This window comes from Gracilinanus agilis, chromosome 2 (assembly GCF_016433145.1).
Source record: "Gracilinanus agilis isolate LMUSP501 chromosome 2, AgileGrace, whole genome shotgun sequence".
Taxonomy (NCBI): domain Eukaryota; kingdom Metazoa; phylum Chordata; class Mammalia; order Didelphimorphia; family Didelphidae; genus Gracilinanus; species Gracilinanus agilis.
In genome coordinates, this window is record NC_058131.1 from 362523928 (window position 1) to 362546595 (window position 22668).

The 22668-nt window shown below is 35.2% G+C and overlaps 1 protein-coding gene across 2 annotated transcripts in view; it reads right to left on the reverse strand.

Annotated features, from left to right (window-relative positions):
• Positions 1 to 22668, reverse strand: part of CPEB4 (cytoplasmic polyadenylation element binding protein 4) — a 77797-nt gene that overhangs the window by 8704 nt on the left and 46425 nt on the right. Inside the window, exons 5-8 of one of the 2 annotated variants that reach the window (XM_044664445.1) lie at positions 9083 to 9106; positions 6348 to 6521; positions 1663 to 1752; positions 723 to 841 (exon numbers count right to left, since the gene is read on the reverse strand). In XM_044664445.1, coding sequence (XP_044520380.1) covers positions 723 to 841; positions 1663 to 1752; positions 6348 to 6521; positions 9083 to 9106 — 407 coding nt within the window. The remainder of the gene's footprint in view (positions 1 to 722; positions 842 to 1662; positions 1753 to 6347; positions 6522 to 9082; positions 9107 to 22668) is intronic. The other variant, XM_044664446.1, reaches the window with a different exon arrangement.

The window sequence follows — 22668 nt, forward strand, 5'->3', positions numbered from 1 at the left end:
AGAGCAAGCCCTGAATTCTTGTCCCTCCTATATCACTCACTGAGACAACCAAATCAAGCCCAACCCAGTTGATATGAGGACAGCTCCAGATATTGGGGAGGGAAGAGAGAAATGAAGGGAAATTGCTCACAGGCAGAAAGGAAATGTTCCCTGAGTCACCCATAAGACTTCATTCTGAAGTCACAGAAGTTGTATGCCAAAAAAACTCTTCTTAGGAAACAGAGCCGGGAAAACAATCACACAATGACTACAACAATTTAAATGTTAAGAACAATAGCCATAAAATGACTAGACAATGAATGCTATGAATTTTTTTTTAAAGTTTTGCCTCAAAGATGAAACAAGACACTTTGCCCCGCTATTTTGCAGAAGTTGAAAGTCCATGTACATATAATATTATATTTGGCAGGGGGGGGGGGAGGTTTAACTAGTTTTATGGATTTTTTTTTCTTCTTCCCTTTCTTCTTTCTTCATTTTCCCCACTAAATTTGCTATCTGGGAGGAATACAAGTCAAAATCTAGACAACGTAAAAACAAAATATATCAATGAAATATATTTTAAAATGTACCTATAATTTTTGCTTTGAATTCTATCTGAAAATATGTCAATCATATAGGTTATATCAGATTGGTTAAAAATCTTCATATGCTGCACATATACAACAAGAAAGCTTATATCTATTTGGAGCCAGATTCTATAGTTTCAGTGAAATCTGACTTACTGGCTTATCCTTGATAGTGGGACTGGATACACAAAGGTAGAGTTTCCCATCTTCTTCAATACAGGCATCAATCAAAGCCTGAACAGAGCTTTCATCTTGGAATAGCAAAAATGCATATCCTAAGAGAAGAAAAAAAGATGACTGGCAGCTTTTTCTCAGGATTCAGATTTATAATACATCTTGTCAATAAATTATATCTATATTATCAGTGCAAATAAGGCTGTCACTTAATCTTTCTGCCTTTGTTTTCCTCACATACAATGGGGATAATACTTGTACTATATTCCTTACAGAGCTGTTGTGAAGAAAGTTCTTTGTAAAATTTAATGCACTATAAAAATACTATCACCAACCCACACTGATCAAAGGATAAGGCTTAAATATGGGAACTGAGAGGAAAACTAAAAAAAGAAACTTAAAATAACATCAAAAACAAGTTTTTCAATTGAAAAATCTGTTAAACTTCCTAATGAATTTCTTCCTTCCACTGTCATCTCCCAAAATTAAATACCTTTAAAATAAAAAGTAAGTTTCAAAATATATGAGGAAACATTTTAGGAGATGTTTGTTAAAATCCCAAGTCTAATCTAATAATTAGGAGGCAGTAAGCATGATATGATAGCAATAATAATAAATTTAAATCTAAAAGATCTAGGTTCTGATCCCTGCTCTACCACCATTTAGTTATCTCTGTAACCTTGGACAAATCACAATCTCTCCGAATCTCTGATGTCTCATCTTTTAAAATGGGGCTAATAATATCTGAACTATACATACCTCTTATGGTTATTGTGAGAAAAAAAACTTTTGTAATTCTTTAAGTAGTATAAAAATGTGAATTCTAAAGAGTGAAGTTTTATAATAATGATGATAGTTAAACTATTCTTTTAGAAACCAACAAATCTATAGTATATACAGTATTTCAAAACTTGAAAAATACCTTTAGGAGGAAAGTAGGATTTGCTTTCTGCTTTATGAGGCCAGTCCACAATCAAAGGGCCAAAACGGCGAAAACTGGCTGTGATTTCATCTAATCAAAAGCAAAACAAAAAAATGTAAGAATTTTTAAACCTCTGATAAAGTTTTCAAATAATTTTTGACAAATATTTTGTGTGGTGCACATTTTTGCCATGTTATACATTTGAAGAGTCAACCAGCTGATGGAATGAATAACTTTCATGGTAAAGTCCAGAAAGAAGGGACAGTAATATAGAAGAAAGAGAACAAAGAGTATTTGTGGGTGGTGAGAGGGGAGGAGGGTACCCCGAATTTCATGAAGGGAGAATATTCAAAATATCAAGCTTGTGGTTTTATCCCTTTCAAAAGTTAATAAAATCAGGGGAGAAAGTGCCAGGCCTGGAGTCAGGAGGGCCTGGATTCAAATCTGGCCTCAAGTCACTTTCTAGCTGTGTGACCCTGGACAAGTCACTTAAACCTGATTGCTTAGGGCTTGTCACTGTTATGTCTTAGAACTAAGATAGAAGGTAAGGGATTTTTAAAAAGTTAACAAAATGTATTTTTGTTTACTATATTTCAGAACAAAATTAATGTGTCCACATTATGTCGCTATTCTATTTTAAATGATTTTTCTATTTGTCACAGACTGATACTGAGTTGTCAACACATTAAGAAAAATGGCAAAAGGCAAAATATCAAAATATTCAATTATGCTTAATTCAACTTCCATCCTTATTCACATCATCCAAGTTTGACCCTTAGACAAATGTGAAAGCAACATTAAAATTACCTACTGACGTCCTACATGGGTACAGAATATACAAGCTTAACGAAAACATTCTCCCAATTCTAAAATTTTGAAGTGAACTTTGAAAGTTTCTGATTTTTAAGACATACTAATTATTCCATTTCCATTTTCAATTTACAAACCAAACTCAAATAATATGATAAACAAGTCTGATCATGGCACTGTCATCTTTAAAAACCTTCAGTAGCTACACACTGCCTTACAGAATACAGAGCTTTCCACAATTTGGCTCCTATCTTTTCTGATTTTATTTCATGCTCTTGCCCTCCATGTTCTGTATTCCAACCACTCTGGATTATTAACTCTTCCCTTCTTTTGTATTTGAAAATCTCACCTCTGTACATTTGCACAGGTTGCCATTCTTGGAATGTACTCTTTCCACATAGGACTTTAAGGTCCCTTCCAGATCTATACTTTATGATCCTATGATATATTTATTGAAGCTTTCTTCCTTCAAGGCTTCTGCCTTTCTTCTCTATGAGGTCTTCCTGGATTCTCTCAGCTGAAAGTGATTGCTTTATCCTACTACTGCATAGAGTAGGTAACATTGTTTACTGACTGTTCTAGTCTTATATTACAGTCATTTATGCGTAACTTTATGCTCTTATTAAACTGTAAAACACTTAAAAGTAACACGTCATTTTCCATGCTGTATTCCAATGTCTAGCACAAAGTAGATATGTAATAGAGCTTTGTTAAATCAAATAGACTCATGGAAGAAATATGACAACCTACTGTGTGATATACATAATTAAGATAGGAGTTTGGAACAGTTGCTGCTGAAGTTTCTTCCATATCTAAATGTTTTGTGATTCTTAGAAGTATGACATAATAAATGTCCACTACCTTGTTTCCAGCCCATAGGTCCTCTCCCTTCCTTTCAGTTCTTACATGCTGTATTTCCCCATTTGCATGCAAACTCTTTTAGGGTAAGAACTATTTTACTTGCTTATATGACTGTACTGCCAGTACTTGGCACACTGTAAGTGCTTAATAAATAAGATTCTACAAATCTAAACTAAATCTGGAAGGTTTCTCATTTTAAAATGTGTTAATTATTCTATTTCCATTTAAAAATTTGAAAATCTAAGAGAAATAATATAATACATTCATCCAACATCTTCAGCAGGTACACTTACTTCTCTTTAGATTTATATCAGTGATTCCCAAAGTGGGCGCCCCCGCACCCTGGTGGGTGCTGCAGCAATCCAGGGGAGCAGTGATGGCCACAGGTGCATTTGGGGGTGCTGAATAACTGTAAGGGGGCGGTGATAGCATGTGACAGGGGGCGCTAAGTAATATTTTTTTCAGGAAAGGGGGCAGTAGACCAAAAAAGTTTGGGAACCACTGATTTAGATTTTCAACCAACTGGCACAATCTACTATGTACTTCCTCTCTGTGTAAGACACTGTACTGCAGACAAGCAGTAGAAAAAGACTTAAAACAATTTAATTCAAGGCGCTAACAAGTTAATTAGGAAAAAAAGAGCCATACATAAAAAGACAACGTTAGTTGATAGGAAATTTTAAATGCCAAACAAGTGGTTCAAGTTCAGACAGGGAAAGGGTCCCATGTAGCTTGGATTATCAGGTGAAATTTCAGGGAACCTGTGAGACTTAGGCTAGCTAGGCTGCCATGGAAGGGTAGAATTTAAATAAGCAGAGAAGAGAAGAGGAGAACAGTGTAGTGAGAGGGGAATAACAGAAAAATCATGAGGTAAAAATGTATATGGTCGATAGGTTAATTCATTTACAACAAAGTTTAAAAAAAAAAAAGGCTGAGAAGTTAGGTTGGGTTTACACTTCATCCACCTCTATTTCCATTCCCTCCAAAAATATGCACTTAGGGACATCTTTTCTCTCAGTAACAATGGCAAGATTCCCTACATTGTTACTTCAATTTTCTTGGATTTGAACTATTCAGTTCATTATCAACACTCCAAACAATGGCAATAGGAAGGAAGAGGGAAGGAAAAATTCCATGATTAGAAATAAAGTACCAAAAAAGATAGGCATTGCTGGAATTTTGTTTAAAATCATTAAAACCTTGGAAAATGTTGTCTACCACTCTTTACTCTTTTGATTAGTACAATGCCCAGTGCCCCATTTTAGCTGGCACCCAACATCTTGCTCCCAATCCACATCGGAATTAACCACATAGCACTGTGCACCCTGATCAAAATGGTAATGGAAAGACCCAGGCCTGATATTAGGGCTGAATACTCAACATACTCCTATGTTCCAAGAAAAAGAAAAAGGTTAAACAGTCTGCAGAGCAGCAAAGTATAGTTCAAAGTCAGACCCTTCCATAGTTACCCACTAATTGCTTCCTCATACTCATTTGTTAGCCTCATCCTTCTCATATCCCTATCCCATTCTACCCTCCCCTTTCACTCTGCCTTCTGGGAAGGTCTATTCTGTTAACAAAATGTCCTTCACCTTGGACTTCCTTCTCTCGGGTTCCTTCCATATTTCCTTGCAACTATGAAAACCTGCTCCCTCTCCTCTAAAGATTGTATTCCTGGCAACGCTCTACTAGATATACCTTCTTCTCATTCAAACATACTGGATGAGGGAAGGAACAAACGTTTTATTCCTCACTCATATTTGTGGAGTCTGTTCTTATTCCTGTCACTGAGCAAACCTCTAGTTCAGTCGACTCATATATATGTCATCCTACCCAGATCATAGTGGTCATATCTATCAGTCCTCCAGTAATTGTTGCCATGCAGAAGCTGGTTCTTTCCCTCAACTCCAAACTCTTCATTTATAATTAGAGCCTTAAATTTATATATGATGTTCTAATAGCTTTGCTTCCCAATTCTATCAACTTCTTCAGCTCATGAGATATGAGTAACTTCACCCCACCTCAGTCACACAAAGAAATGGTTATCACCTAAGATCTCATGGTTACAAGTACTCTACCTTCACTATTTTTAACTCTGAAATTCCTTTGTCCAGCCTTCTTTCATTCCATTTTCCCTTATGCTTCACTCATTCTAACCTTATTTGTCATCCTAACTATAAAGTCCATTCCATCTTACAGTCCATTCTTACTGAAAGGTTTATTCTGCCCTCTACCCTAGTTTCCCAGATTATTACTTCCATTATGGCCCTACTCTCCTCCAAACATCTTGATCCTTTAATTAGCCATTACAACCACCCTGCAGGCTTTCCTGATTTCCTTCAATCTCACTTTTTATAAGAAATCTCAATCTCTCTTAAAGTTAGTGTTTAAAGGCAGATAGGTGGCATAGTACATAGAGTGCTGGGCCTGGATTTAGGAAGATCTAAATTCAAATCTAGTCTCCAATACTTACTAGCTGTATGACTTTGGGCAAGTCACTTAACCTGTTTGCCTCAGTTTCCTCAACTGTAAAATAGAGATAAGAGTGCCTACCTTGCAGGACTGTTAAAAGGATCAAATGAGATAATATTTGTAAAAGCACATAGCACAGTGCCTGGCATGTAGTAAGCACTATGTAAAATGCTTATTTAATTCTCTTTCCTTTCCTTATATTCATTACTTCCTATTTAATCCTATATATAGCTTGTTGGGACATAACTGTTAGCTCCTCTAGGGCAGGGATTGTCTTTTGCTTTTCTTTGTATCCTTGGCACAGTGCCTGGCACATAGTAGGCACTTAGTATTTGTTGACTGTTTTTTTAGAAAGCACTATATATAAATGTTAGTTATTATATTTCATTGTGAGGGGCATATACACATCTACCTACAGTAAGGTAGACCAAAAATAACTTGAACAGTTGCAATTTTCTTTTTGTGCACTGATTCAATATAAAAACAATTATAGATACTAATTTGGGCAGACCTATGCTACTGACCACCATTTCTAAACATACCTTCATCAATGTCAGGAGGCAATCCACCCACAAAAACCTTGCGGGAATATCGTTCCACTCTTTCCCCATTTTGATGAGTGAAGCAGTGAGGTGACCCTAAGCCACTATGTAGGGGCTGATCCCCACGTCCATCATCCAAAAACCCATCTTCCATTGGAAACAGTGAAGATTGGCCTGGAAGAGAGAACATGAAAGATGCTAACAGAAAAAGTATCCAGGGCCCCACATATAAACCATATGAAAAGTCCTAATTTGACAAAACTACTATTCTCATACTCATTGGGCAGAAAATAAAACTGCTTAGATGTGCTCAAATTTCTATCACCTTACATTGTTAATTCTTTAAGAAAGGAAATGCAGAGTTATATATTAGGCTATTGAAATATTCCTCTGGCATCCAGAAACTCCAGCTGGGTTAAAGCAAAATAAGAAGGGCACCTTTTTGTGAGTGTCTGGCACTAGATGGTTACTGCATTGCCAGAACTCTACAGATACTGCCAAGACAGATGTGCTTCTTAAGTCCATCACTGAACAATTAGAACCTTGATCTGATGAAGTTCTTCAGAGATCCAAGAACACATTTTTTAAAAATACTCTCAATATCAAAATTGTTTAAAAAATGAACAGCAAGTCAATTATTCATATAAAGTATCTATTTTAATTTACCTTAATGGGATATAATCTTTGACGAAGAGCTAAACTTTATTGGGTCTGGCCTTACCAAATTAAAGATTCTCTAGACAGCACTGGCGGAAAGGCTTTTGAGCTAAATTATTTAACTGTTTTCTTAATAAGAAATTTAATTATAAATGTGAAAATTAAATTTATTGTCTGAAAATTCTATCTTTTGGAATGTATATGTGAAATTGGTAAAAGCAATGTCTAACATCTGTAATGTTCACTTAAAAGCCAAGCAAAACATTTAACCACAAATAAAAGTGCTGAAATAGAAAAAAACAAGATATATTATAAATAACTACAGTCAATCTTTGTATTTGTCACTAGTAACTCTGGCAGGATATTGTTATGGGTTATATAATAAATTTATCAATGGACTGAATTCTTAGTACTACCACAAGCATGCTCTCGTTTGAAAGATCCCAATGTCCTTTTGCAACAAATGTTGTTTTCCTTTTAATTTCTTATGTGTAAGTTATATTGTATATGAATCCTTGTTAACAATCTATCACATAACACCTGCTCTCTGGAGATATTTATATATGTCAAATAACTACAACTTTCTTTTAGTTATTCCCAGTGGTTTTTGGTCCTTTTCTATGTTCACATAATTAAACTAATTATTTAATGACATATTAAAAATGTCAAATTAGAGATAACAAATATCAGCATAGTCACTTAAATTCTTCTAAGAAAAATTTCTCTAAATTTGTTATTTTACTAATATTTCTGGATATTTTTCAAATGCTAACATAGCAGTATTCAGTCTGAGATTTGCTTCATAGGACAAGAATAATTTGTTCAGCTCTTATTTTAGAAACCAGGAATTATGAAAGGTTAAAAAATTATTTTAAAAAATAATTAATTGGGCTGGGCATAGTGGCATGCACCTATAATCCTAGTTACTAGATAAGTTAAGGATAGTGGATCACTGGAGCTCAGAAATTTTGAGGTGCAATGGGCTAAAGGCAATTGGGGTGTCCCCACTAAGCATGGCATAAATATGGTAAGCCCTCAGAAAGAGGGGGTCATCACTGTGTAAGGAAAGGCCTTAAGTCAGAACTGGGACAAAACTCCTATGCCAATTAGTAAAATGATCAGGTCAATGAGTTCAGGTATACTTCCCTGCCTGGGCCAGACAAGGAGACCTAGTTTCAAAAACAAACGAAAACAAGACATACGGGCACCAATTTATGAAATTGCATATTGAATCAACTAAAACAGTATTGTAGAACCCCTTTTCATATATTTCAGATATTGTATGACAAGGATGACACTAATTTCTATTTTGTAGCATGGGTTTTAGATACTTTGCACATCAACTGATGCACAGGAGTAGAAGGCGAGAAAAGATTGGACCTAAGATATAAAAGAGTTCAGAGTATGGCCAGTGGAGTATTGGAGCTGCTTCAAAAGCCTACTGTTAAATTTTCAGCATGAGCATTTGCACTTCAGAAATCACCAAACACACTACAAATCAGGGAGTGATTTACTGTTTTTGTTGATTTCTAGACTTAAGATGACAATGGAAAATTTAATAATGCAGATGAAATTTAAATACACACATATATTTGGAGAACTAGTGGTTTAACATTTAATAGTATATCTGACAGTAAGATGAAATTTACTGAAACATCTCAATGTCCTTTTAGGGTTTCAATACACACTTTTAAAAAATCTAATCACTATGTTCTATTAGAAAAAAAGTGTCATTGAATATCCTGTTTTTCTCTGTGAAAGTAAACTTAGCTTTGAACCGTTAACTTACTATATTAAGGATTAAGTTTATTTTCTCTTTAATTTCTTAATAAAAGAAAGTAAAAATAAAGAAATATAAGGATGATAAATCAATCACTTTTATAATGAGTACTTTGCTATTCAGTTTTATATAGTTAAGTTAATTTACAAAAATTGTTCTGTCTCATATATTACTACAGGACACAAACTACACATGGGTCAAAGTTGTTTCCTTTTTTTTACAAATTACTGGGGACTATGCAAATTTAGTGATTTGTCATACAATTTAAACATTAGAAAGTTAAAAATTATAATGTTACCTCGCCTTCGCCCATATGTCCTTGCTGCATGTCAAATGAGAAAAAAAAAAACAACCTTTCAAACATTGTTATAAATTTCAAGTGTGGTTTCATCTCATGACTTTTGAAATTGCCATAAGTTTGACCATATTTCTCACTCCTTGACTGCAGTATCTTGAATCATTTTGAACATTAAAATATAAATTTAGGCATTAATTATTTCAAATAAACATTTTTTAAACAACAAAGTCACACCGTTCCAACCCTCTACCCCCAAAGGCTCTAATATGTGTTTCAAAAAAAAAAAGTCAGCATGTCCTCAGCATTCTCTACTATGAAAATCAGATGTGCATATTAGAATTGAATGTATTCTTAATACTGATCTTTTATTTGCCACAGTTCCCTGCCTACCAGAAATTTAGTGATACTTTATTCATATTTACTGTCATGTCAGATACTCAGCAATTTTAATATGTATCCATAACTAGCTCTCAAGTGACTAATGGGAAGACAATACTGATAACTCCAATGCTCAAACCATCTCCAAATTTAATTTTAATGCAGTAGTTTGAAATCTCATGCTCCATCAAGCCTACGTCCGTACATAACTAGAATAGAGTGAGTTTCAAAGTTTTAAAATTTATCTCAAAAAGACTTGCAAAGCAAGTTAGCCAGAAGTAGATAAGCAGCTCCTAAATAATAGAATTAATATCTATGAGTCCCTCTACAAGATATTGGGGGAGTAGGGGCAGGGAGGAATTTAACCTTTGTTTAAAGATTTTGAAAAAGATGGGGGTTGGGGGAATGTCTCCCAAGATGGCCCATTGCACTATGCAATAGTTATATTTTTTGGTAGGGGAAGATTGCTTATCTTTGTGATATCTTATCATGAACACTGACAGTGCTGACAAACAACACTACAATTTAATCTTCTCCCAACAACCACCATGAAACTGTCTTCCACTTTACCTATAGAGCATGAGGCAGCTTTTACCATTGGTAACGGTAAGACCTTTAATTCATTCAGGCAACAAGGCAAGTTGGGAATGTAGCAATGTTGTTTAAGAATATTTAGTAACTACATTATCAGGTTTTGGCTATGTCCATATAAACAACAGACAGGTGTTTCTTCCCAGGTATCTAATAAATAATATCAAATAAGATATATATATATATATATTTTTTTTTTTAATTAACCCTTACCTTCAGTCTTGGAATCAATACTCTGTATTGGTTCCAAGGCAAAAGAGTGGTAAGGTCTAGGCAATGGGGTCAAGTGACTTGCCCAGGATCACACAGCTAGGAAATGTCTGAGTCCAGATTTGAACCTAGGACCTCCCGTCTCTAGGCCTGGTTCTCAAGCCAATGAGCCACCCTCAATCCAGCTGCCCCCTCAAATAAGATCATCTTAAAAGGAACTAGGAGGTACCAAAGAGGCTAAAGATAAAAATATCACTCATGATAAAATTCATTTTCTTCCACGGAAAGATGATGCTGGTTTTTTGTTTTGTTTTGGTTTGTTTTGGTTTGGTTTGGTTTGGTTTGTTTATCAGCAGGACCTCTGTCAATAAAAGAAATAGTTCCAACAAGTTAAAGCAAAATGAGACCCAAAAGGTAAAATTTGAAGATAAATACAACACCAGGAAGAGCATTTCTATAGAGAGCAAAGTCTAACTAATCTTAAACTTTTGAACTCCATAGCCCCCAAAAATGGCAAAACTACATAAAAGTCACTAAGTTAAAAATTTAAGTTAAATTCTGCCACTTTATTATGCATCATAATATTTAGCATTTGCCCTATTTTGCCTATTTCAATTTAATCCAAAAAGATAATATGCTTATGAAATATCTGGCAATAATTTTTTTCCCCAAAACAATCATTCATTCCAAACTCATGACTGTCAAGTTTTTCTTCTGCTCTAACAGGAAATACTGTGAGTCAAGCAAACAGAAAGGCTGATGACATACTTGTATCCTATTAAGTATCTATTATTTGCTTTGAGAAAACATTTTTTAGGGAGGAAATGTTCTTATTAAATATCATCTGAAAAATACTGTTCAAGAAAAGTGCTGAAAGTAGAAAAAATTATTCCTCTTAGTCAAGCAATAACTATGCATGAAATTTAATATAAATTTATATCATGCTTAAGAATTGCTGCTTTCTATTCTATTGCTTATAAAAATTATCTAGTATAGTTGGCAGTTTGCTGATAAACAGGGTATTACCACAAAATAAGTACCAAAAAAATCTCAAATTAAGTCTTGTTATATATTATTTTGTATTCAGTCAATAAATATATTTTTGGTCCCTACTACAGCCAAGCACTGTGCTAAGAGATACAAAGAACGGCAAAAGGCAAATCCCTGCTATCAAGAAGCTCACAGTCTAATGGAGGAAACAATATGCAAACAACTCTGGACAACAAAGTCTATATGGGATAAAATAGAAATAATCAACATATGGAAGGCACTAAAATTAAGGGAGACCAGGAAGACCATCTTTAGAATTTTGGATCTCAGTTTAGGAAGTGAGAGATGAAGAGGGAAAATATTTCAGGCACTGGGGAGAGCCAGAGAAAATGCCTGGAGTTGGGAAATAGAGTATGTTGTTTGACAAACAGCAAAGGCAGCTAGGTAGGTGGATGAGATGGGAAGATTCATCTTCCTGAGTTCAAATCTATGTGACCCTGCACAAGTCACTTAACACTATCTGCTCAGTTTACTCATCTGTAAAATGAGCTGGAGAAGGAAATGGCAAACCATTCCATTATCTTTGCTAAGAGAATCTCCAATTGGCTCATGAAAAGTCAGACACAACTGAAATGACTAAACAACAAGAAAGGAGGCCAGTGTCACTGGATCATCGAATACTTGATATGTATAAAGTGTAAAAAGACTAAAAAGGTAGAAAGGGGTCAAATTATGAAGGTCTTTAAAAAACAGAGGATTTTATATTTGATCCTGGAGGTGACAGAGAGCCACTGGAGCTTACTTAATTGTTGGGGGGAGTGGAGAAGTAGTGTGTGTTTATTTTCTCTTTAATTGCTTATGAAAGGAAAGTTAAAAAAAAGAAATATAAGAATGATAAATCAATCACTTTCATAATCAGTATTTTTCTATTAGGTTTTATATAGTCTATTTAATTTACAAACATTTTTCTGTCTCATATACTACTACAGTATGCAAACTAAACTTGGGGGGGGGAGAGAAAGACAGACAGAGAGAGAGACAGAGACAGAGAGAGAGAGAGAGACAGAGAGAGAGAGAGATAGAGGTAGAGAGAGAGAGAAGCCTTTGACAGCTAAATGGAAGATATACTTGGAGTGGGCAAAGAGTTGTGAACATATTCAGGCTATGATACTACACTTCACCTCAGTCCTCTTCCTTTTCCTGCCCCCAACCAAAGTAGACAAAGGTAGAAATTCTAGTACAAAGATTCTTAAATTTGAAGAGTAGAAAGAACTTTCACTAAAATAGTTCAAAGAAATCACTCTTCAAAAGGGATTCAAAAACATTGGTGGGGTCAAGTAAATAAAATTATAGATTTGGACTTGGGAGCTGAGACAGATTACCTGCTACTCTTTCGTTTTACAGATGAATAAACTGAGGCCCAGAGAAATTATTTATCTAAAGTCAAAGTGCTGAGAAGTGGCTGAGAAGAGATAAAAACCTTCTTCTGACTTCAAATTCAGTGCTTTTTCCATTATGCCATTCTATCTTAGGAAAAGAAAGTGACTAACTAGAAAGTCAGAGATGCCAATTAATTACAGAACAAAACTACAAATATGGAAAAGAGAAACAAGACACAATGTCATTTTTAAAAACTCATAGCATGGCCAAAGATACACTGAATTCCTTGAAAATAAAAGCAATTATTTTACAGAAAATGTCCAAATGAAGCTCACTTTTTAAAGATACTTAATGTTGAATCCTTTCATAAAGCAAACATCTAATTAAGTGGGTTCATAATGCATCTACATTATATATTTAAATGTTTGGATTTCTATATCTATGGGCTTGGCTTCAAATGAAGTATAAATCCATTAGTTTACTGCTATGATGTTCCATGAACAAATCACACCAAATTGCCATCATCATAAAGGTAAGATATAAAATAATTAATAAAGTTCTACTTGTTTGAGAGGTCATAGAATTAAACTTTGGAGTAATAATTACCATCACATATACCAGTGATGGCAAACCTTTTCAAAAGGGAGTGCTAGTCCCTGGCCCCACCCCCCAGACCAAGTGATGTGCCCACCCTGCCCAGAGACCTTGTGCTGTGCCCTTCTCCGCACTGAATGTTGAGCATATCTGTTCCTCCACCACCACCTTACCCCACACCAGGGAGGGAGGAAGCACTCCCAATGAGCTGCTGGGCAGAGGGGCAGTGAAGTGAGGAATGCCCTCAGCAAGTAGAGAGGGGAAAGGGAGTGGTACCAGCACTCCACTCTCCTCCAGCTCTGAGGCCTGCAAGCCACCCAACCTTACCAGCTATGAACTCCCATTGGCTGCTGGGCAGAGGAGCTGGGGATGTGAAAAAATGTTATCAGACAGAGGAGTGGGAGAGGGGAACAGTTCCACCCAAGGCCCTCTGCCCTGGTGTAGTTAAGTAAATATAATTATAGTAAGGAACTGGGGGTGGGTGGGGTGCAGAGGGGTGGAGAAGAGACCCACAGAGAGTGCTCTGTGTGCTATCTTTGGCACCCATGCCATAGGTTTGCCATCATTGGCATATACTATATCCTACACATCCTCTCTCTTATGATTATAAGATCTTTGAGGGCAAAGATCATTTTTGATCTTTACATTTAACTCAAGAACAGGGTAAGATTTGCCAGCTTGGTTTTAAAAAATACATATGTATATATATATATGTATATATATATAAACTAAATTTCAATATAATTGATTCCCTTTGTAAACTTATCTATTTTATCTTATACATTTAAAAACATAATTCTGAGAAGGGGTCCATAAGTTTTACCTACTTGCTAAAGGGATCTGTGGAAAATTAATATTAATTTGTATCCCTTTTTGGCCCCCTCCCAAAACACAGTTTAGATTTTAAAGCTAGTTTGATTTTTTTAAAAAGAACAATATACATTTTATTTCTTTTTTTTTCTTTTTTTAAAAATTTTTTATTTTTAGAAAAATTTTCCATGGTTACATAATTCATGTTTTTACTTTACCCTTCACCATCCCCTCAACCCTGTCCCCCCCAACACCAACCCCCATAGTCAAGACTTATTTACATATTATTGATAGTTACATTGGTGTGGTCTTTTTGGGTCTACATACCCAATCATGTCCTCATCAACCCAAGTGTTCAAGCAGTTGTTTTTCTTCTGTGTTTCCACTCCTGCAGTTCTTCCTCTGAATGTGAGCAGTGTTCTTCTCCATAAATCCCTCAGAATTGTCCTGGGTCATTGCATTGCCGCCAGTACAGACTTCCATTACATTTGATTTTACCACAGTGTATCAGTCTCTATGTACAATGTTCTTCTGGCTCTGCTCCTTTCGCTCTGCATCAATTCCTGGAGGTCTTTTCCAGTTCACATGGAATTCCTCCAGTTTATTATTCCTTTGAGCGCAATAGTATTGCATCACCAGCATATACCACAATTTGTTCAGTCATTCCCCAATTGAAGGGCATACCTTTGCTTTCCAGTTTTTTGCCACCACAAAGAGCCCAGCTATAAATATTTTTGTGCAAGTCTGTTTATCTATGATCTCTTTGGGGTACAATCCCAGCAATGGTATGGCTGGATCAAAGGGCAGGCATTCTTTTATCTCTCTTTGGGCATAGTTCCAAATTGCCATCCAGAATGGTTGGATCAGTTCACAATTCCACCAGCAGTGCATTAAAGTCCCAATTTGGCCACATCCCCTCCAACATTCATTACTCTCCCCTGCTATCATTTTAGCCAATCTGCTAAGTGTGAAGTGGTACCTCAGAGTTGTTTTGATTTGCATTTCTCTAATTATTAGAGATTTAGAACACTTTCTCATGTGCTTATTGATACTTTTGATTTCTTTATCTGAAAATTGCCTATTCGTGTCCCTCGCCCATTTAGTTGGATTTTTGACTGAGGTTTGACTTTAGACTGAAACTATAGATTGGCTTCTCCCCATAGGCTGAGAGGTGGAGTCCTCCTCACTTCTTGTCTAGTTCTTTTGTCTGTGGTAAGGATGGGCAGGTTGAAAACCAGTTCTTTATTTGTTAACAAGGATTCTCATGTATTAAGTCAGTTAGTTTGTTCCTGTTATGTTGGGAAAGGGAGGGAAGAGTAATCTTCCAATCAGAGAGGCTCTGGAAAGGGACATCTCAAAGATCAAGGGGCTAAGGAAACTGGCTCCTTTTTTCTAGAACCTGACACTCAGGAAGATGAAATCTGGATCTGGCCTGGCCCAGCCTGTTCATGGAGTAGATGGCCAGCCACATAGCTCATGCCATCTCTTTCTCTAGCCCACTTTTTGCTATTTAATAAATAATTATAAAATTAAGATTTAAATTACAGAAAATTTTAGTAAGTCTATAAGAAGCAAAAAAAAGATTAGGAACCTCTGCTTTAGAACACCAGAACTAAAACAGGCTCAATAAGTTCCTTTTGGTTGAAATTATTCTGGTTTTGAATGTACTTTTCCCAATAAGCTTCTATCCCATGCTTTACAAACATAATCAACCCCATTTCATGTTATGAAATACTATTTAGTGCTTAACCTTAAAGTGATCTTATTAATTTTCTCACAGCAGCAAATATGTTTACTTAATGCTTTAAAAGTTCTGAATTACTCAGAGGCAAGGAAATATATCTATTTTCAACATTTTTCATTAATATGTTTTATTTTATAAGTTTTTGTATAACAGTCAATTTTGTAGAGGAAATGGCAGAATAACTATACAGGAAAACAACACACAACTAAGGATGACTGCTTTTGCACACAGAGGTAGAAAATCTTATACCGCCAAGGCAATACTATATAAAATATACTAGGCAAAAGAAAATGAATGTTCATTTCATTCTGGTCCTTCTGGTATTACCTGGGACTTCAAAAAAGTATTCCTGACTTCAAAAAGGCATTATGTAATTTCTCTTGGGCAAGATAAAGGCCACAGATTTGAGGTGCAAACCAGACCCACTGAGATTAGCCAATCACATGCTACAGAATCAGAGTTGGAAGAAGCCTTAAGTGAACTAAGTTCAACCAGAATCTCCATAGCATGAAAGAGTTGGAAACACTTTATAGTAGTCTGAGGTTTTTTTAGGTTCTTGAAATCCTTTTCTTTTAAGACTTTAAGGTACTACCTTCTCTATGATCACATCCAGCTGAAAGAGGTATGTTCCTTCTTCAAATGTAACTGGGGGCAGCTTGATTCTCTCTCTTGACATAATCAGACTCTCTGTTCTACCCCACTTGTATAAATTTAATATGCTTCCATTAGTGAGGGCCCTTCAAAGCAGAAGCTTCATATAGTTTTCATCTTTGTAACCTCAGTGCCCAGCACAGTTTAAGTATAGATTTTTAGTAAACATTTGGTGAATTTAAATGTATACGGAATCAATTTCAAAATGCTAAGTCTCACAGTTGGCAAATTTTACTTACATAATTTTTTAAAAGAAACTTCACTTACATAATTTTTTAAAAGAAACTTTAAAAGACAGAAGAACAGTACGAGCTAGGCAAAGGAGTTTAAATGGCTTGCCCAGGGACACACAGCTAGGAAGTGTCTGAGGTCCCATTTGAACCCAGTAATGTCTCCTAGTCCATCATCCTAGCCACTGGGCCTATACTAATCATCTCTCACACAAAAGCAAACAGATATTTGAAAATATCTGGAAAGTTTGAAGTTCTTATGCAGCTAAAAGCAGGAAAAAACCCATCCACACAATAAATCATATTCAACTTGTTTTTCAAGATTCTTTTTTTCAAAACAACACAGAAATAAGTGGAATGATACTTGCACTGTATAGCAACATGCCCAACACTGCCTTTAAAGGTTTCCAGAGATATATGATGGTCATTTGCTTGGAAACTAATGATTAAGTCCATGAGAGAGAAAAAAGCACTTTGATTACTTTGATAAAACCTATCTTTCATTTGCTCATATTTAAACCTAGCATACAACATAAGCTTCTGAAGGCTAAATTACGATGCAAGAAACAGAAACCAAATTACGTCATAGAATCTGATCCATATATGTTCAAGAACCCCATCTGTAATATCCATAACAAGTGATCATTGAGCCTTTCTTTGAAGGCCTTTAATGAAGAAGAATCCAGAGACAGCCCATAACACTTTTGAATAATTAATTTTTAGGAAGTTTTTCTTTATTATCTCAAAACCTAAATCTGCTTCTTGACAACTTAATACTCACTGCTTCTAGTTTCTGCCCTCTGGGGCCAAGCAAAATAAATATAATAAGTCTTCCACATGACTATCTTTCAATTACTTGAAGGCAGCCCACCTTCTCTTTTCCTGGCTAAACATCAATCAAGATGCACTTATTTAATGCCTACTTTGTGCCAGACACTCTGCTAAGTCCCTCCTCTCAAGTTGCTGAATATTCCCAATTCTTTCAACTGTTCCTGTAATGGTATTGCTTTCAACCCCTTCAACATCTTGACTGCTTCCATTTGGATGCACTTCAGCTTTTTCAAATATTATAGGAAAAAAAAAATTATTCCTTCAACCTTCCCCCAAAATCAATACATGCCAAGAACACTGACTATTCCATATTTTCATTAAACAAAAGGAGAATTGAGCTTAAAATGAAGCTTGAAAGAATCTAAGGAAAAATTTGGAGAACAACAGCTATAAATTAAGAGGATTGCCTTGGAATTAAGTTTCTCAAAAAGACCTTACAAATAGAATAGATTCTTCAGTTTCCCTAAAAACACTTTGATGACTAGATATTACTTCTGTTTTTATTGTCTCTGGGCAACACAAACTACAGTATTCATCCTCCCATCTCCTTCCCTATTCAAAATTCTACAAACAGCATAGGCACCTCTTGTTCATGTAAGATTCTATGACTCAAATAATGGTAATTCTAGGTTTCCTCAGCATCTATACAGTCTAATGCCTTTATAATTCCTGTAGGGCTTTTCCCAAACAAAAAGAAACCCCTCCCTTTTAAGCAGATCTACTGTTACAGTCAACAATATAGGTTAAGCTATGTTCAATTCATACAGGCAAATTCCTCAATTGATAAATGGTCAAAGGATATGAACAAGCAATTTTTGGATGAAGAAATCAAAGCCATCAATAATCATATAAAAATGTTCTAAATCAATCTTGATCTGAGAAATGCAAATTAAAATAATGCTGAGGTATCACCACACACATATCAGATTAGCCAATATGGCAGTAAATGAAAGTGGTAAATGTTGGAAAGGATGTGGCAAAACTGGAACACTAACACATTGCTTGCAGAGTTGTGGACTGATCCAACCATTATGGAGAGCAAAGGGCTATAAAACTGTGCATACCCTTCAAAATTTGGTAATGCCACTACTGGGTCTGTATCCCAAAGAGATAATGTAAAAGGGGAAAAGGACCTACTCGTACAAAAATATTTATAGCTGCTCTTTTTGTGGTGGCAAAGAATTGGAAATTGAGGGGATGCCCCATCAATTGGGGAATAGCTGAACAAATTGTGGTACATGTTGGTAATGGAATGCTATTGGGCCTTAAAAAATGATAAGCAGTAGGATTTCAGAAAAAGCTGGGAAAGATCTGTGGGAACTGATGCAGAGCAAAATAAGCAGAATTGGGAGAACACTGTACACAACAGCAATATCGGATGATGAATATTTGTGAAAACTTGGCTACTCTCAACAACGCAATGATCTGGGACCATCCTGAAAGACTTATGATGGGGAATGAACTTTTTTTTTTCCTTTCCAGAGAAAGAACTGTTGGATTTGTCTTTCACATCAGTGAATCTGTGGTTTTATTTTGGAATTTTGATTATGTATGAGTGTGCTCTTACAACAATGACCAATATGGAAGTGTGATTTGCATGACAATAAAAAATTTATACAGGCAAAGCACACGAAACAGTAAATGGTTCCACAAAAACAATCTCTCATAATATAAATTCCATAACAACAATGACATATGTGGGTGCCAAACTATCCATAATAGTACTAGGAGTGAGATTTTGTAATTTTATATTAAGATTTATCTAACAATGTTATGGAAAGCTCCTTAGGTCATTAACCTAACTGATCTTATTGATGTAGCATAGAGCAACATTCTCAACACTACCCTTAAAGGCTGCCAGTCACATAGTATCTGATAATTCAATGAATTTAGGAAATTGAGGAAAAGAGGGCAGTTATGTGATTTGATAAAAAGTTACAAAGGTAGTTAATGTGAAATGACATTGGGCATGACCACATCTTAATAGGGGATGTTCAGGGCTCACAGAAGTTCCAAGAATCATAGGTCACTGAATTTTTGAGGTTCTTAGCTATAATTTGTTTTTTAAATAATAAAGATATATGAATATGAAAAATTGTTGTTCAGTCATGCTATAGTGAGTGATATCTGACTCTCTGTGACCCCTTTTGGGGTTTTCTTGGGAAAAATACTGAAGTAATTTCCTATTTCCTTCTCTAGCTCATTTTACAGATGAGGAAGTGAAGCCAAGATGGTTAAATGACTTGCCCAGGGTCACACAACCAGTAAAATGTTCGGGGCCAGATTTGAAGTCAGGAAAACTCATATGAACACATCTCTATAAAAATGAAATGTAACTTTTTTTACAGGGGGATAACTGAAAAATTAATTTGATTTTTCATGTAAAATATACTAATGATATAAGATCTAGCTTTTTTGTATAGCATCAATGTTGATTATAAGATGAAACTATTAAAAATGATGTGGTTGAACTAAATGATCTCTATGGTTCCTTTCAACCCTAAATTCCATGAATGCCTATAAAACCAAGGCCCTTGTCAATGAGCCCTTCACCATGAAATTAATGTTATGATTAGGTAAGGTAAACAAGTATCGTAATCTAATGTAAAAATGTTAGGACAGCTATGTTAGAACTACAAGGATACAAAGGATAGAAGAGAGCAAACATTTATTAAGAACCTATGTGGTAGGCCCTGTGCTGAGAGTTTTACAAACATTATTATTTCATTTGAAAGTCAAGTGTCTCTAACATAAGACAAGTGGCATAGGAAGCCAAGTGCCCCCCAAAGCTAGCAGTATCAAGGGGAAATATTTTAATAGAAAATAAGCAGGTTTTTTTGGTTTAAAAACATCACTACAAAATAAAACATAGCTACTGTGAGATATAACAACAAAAGCTAATTTCCATTGATCTTAGTGATTCCTGGTTTATAGAATGAAATACTTTGCTTTATTTTATCCCCACAAGATCCTGTAGGGTGAGTAGTACAAGTATTTATAATCCTGATTTTACAGATAAACAATCACTCATTAAGTATTATTTAAAAACCTACCATGTGTCAAGTACTCTATTAGTAAGAAACTGTAATGGGCCAAGGAAACTTTGGAGTTAAATGACATGCCTAATGGCAAACAGTGATTGGAATCTTCACAGACTGAATTCAAACTCATGTCTTATATTTCAAAATCCAATGCTCTTTCTAAAACTGTCTTCTTGTAATAAGAGCTGATAATTAAATAACACTATATGTAGGGATAGAAACAATAACTGTGGTTTCTTTCATTAGTTTGTTTTTGTTTTTTTTTTTAGACTCCCAGGTGAGGAAACTCCTTCTACTAGCAGGTAAGTACTTTCTCTGCATCTTACAAAGTTTCCCAGAACATTGAGAGGTAAAGGCCAAAATGTGCCATGTTTGAAAAAAAAATGAAAGCTTATGCTTTGACAATGATACAAGCATAATAATCAGCTTCTAAATAACAAAGAATTGTTGGCAATTTGATGCAATTTTATGTTAAAAAATGTGATGTGATATATGAAATCATGTATATGAAATCTAGAAATATTACAAGAATGATGAAACAATTACTTCAATACTTCAGGGAATCTTTGATTTCATCAGTGCAAACATTACTCCCTCCAACATAGAGAAAAAATGCTCAACTCATCATGAGTGGCTATAGATGAGAAAACAGATTACTTGGTAGTCTACCCTTTAGTAGCTATCACTGTGCTTTTTACTGCTTCATTTTCAGTAGACTACAGATGCATGTCCATACTTAGAGCTTTCCACTTTGTAGAACCTTAATGAGCTTGTGCTCTGCTGGCACAGACTTGGAGAAATTGGTCTAATCATGTTACTCTTTTTTAGAGTTACCCCCAGTAAGCTCCAGTGGCTTCCTATCACCTCTAAGATCAAATATAAAATCTCATTTGGCTTTTAAATACTTTCATAAACTGACCCCTTCCTATATTTCTAATCTTCTTAAATTTTATTCTCTCCACATACTTTATGATCCAGTAGTGCTGGCCTTTTTATTATTCCTTGATAAGACATTTCATTTCCTGACCATCTGAATTTTCACCAATTAACCTCCAAAACTGGAGTTCTCTCCCTCCTCATCTCTGCTTCCTGGCTTCAAATCTCAGCTAAAACCCTTCCTTCTGCAAGAAGCCTTTCCTTATCCCCTTGAATGGCCTTCTTTGGAGATGACCTCCAATTCAACAGGTATATATCTTGATTGTACATAGTTTACATATTATCTCCTCCATTACAATATGAGTTCCTTGAGGGTAAAGAATATTTTGCCTTCATTTGCATCCCCAGAGCTTAGGGGTCTGGAACACAGTAATCCTAAATATTGTTTGATCACCTTGACTTAACTTGTATTATTTTGAAGGGAGAGGCATCTTACTTTCTTGACATTTACTGTTCAATGGGTTATGAGATTACAAATATACATGAACTTTTAATAAGAGTAATATTTGTATAACACTTTAAGGTTTATAAAATTCTTTATATAAATTATTTTATTTGAGCCTCACAACAATCCTGTGAGGTACATATGACAATTATTACTATCCCTATTTTACAGATAAGGAAACTGGGGCACTGTGAGCCTATGACTTGACTTGATAAAGTTATGTAATTGCAACTGCACAACAGGATACAAATCCAGGTGTTCTGGAATTTAAGTTCTGCAATCTATCCACTACACAATGTTGCTTTATTGGTAGTGTTTAGCAACAATTATTATGCAGTGATTCAATAATAAGATTTTCTATATATAGTCCTCATTTTAGACACAGTGGATTACAACAAAACTGTGTTTCATCATGAGATTCAAAGAAATTTAGGGCTTTAAGGTGCCTTAAAAATCATCTAGTGTGACTCATAGATAAGGAAAATGAAGATGAAATTCAAAATCAACATACTGAGCACCTATTTTGTCTAAAAAGCACAGAGAACCTACTTTTCTACCCCTAGGTCACAGAGCTAATTAGAGGAAAAGCCAAATCCTAAACTCTTTTTACATACAAATCCATTATGTCACATTACCTTCGGGGTTTTTTAAAAAATGTCTAATCAAAAGGAAACTAGATCTACAATCAACTAATGGAACTAGAAACTCATGGTCTATAAAGAAGAAATGATAAAAAAAATAGGACTAATATTTTA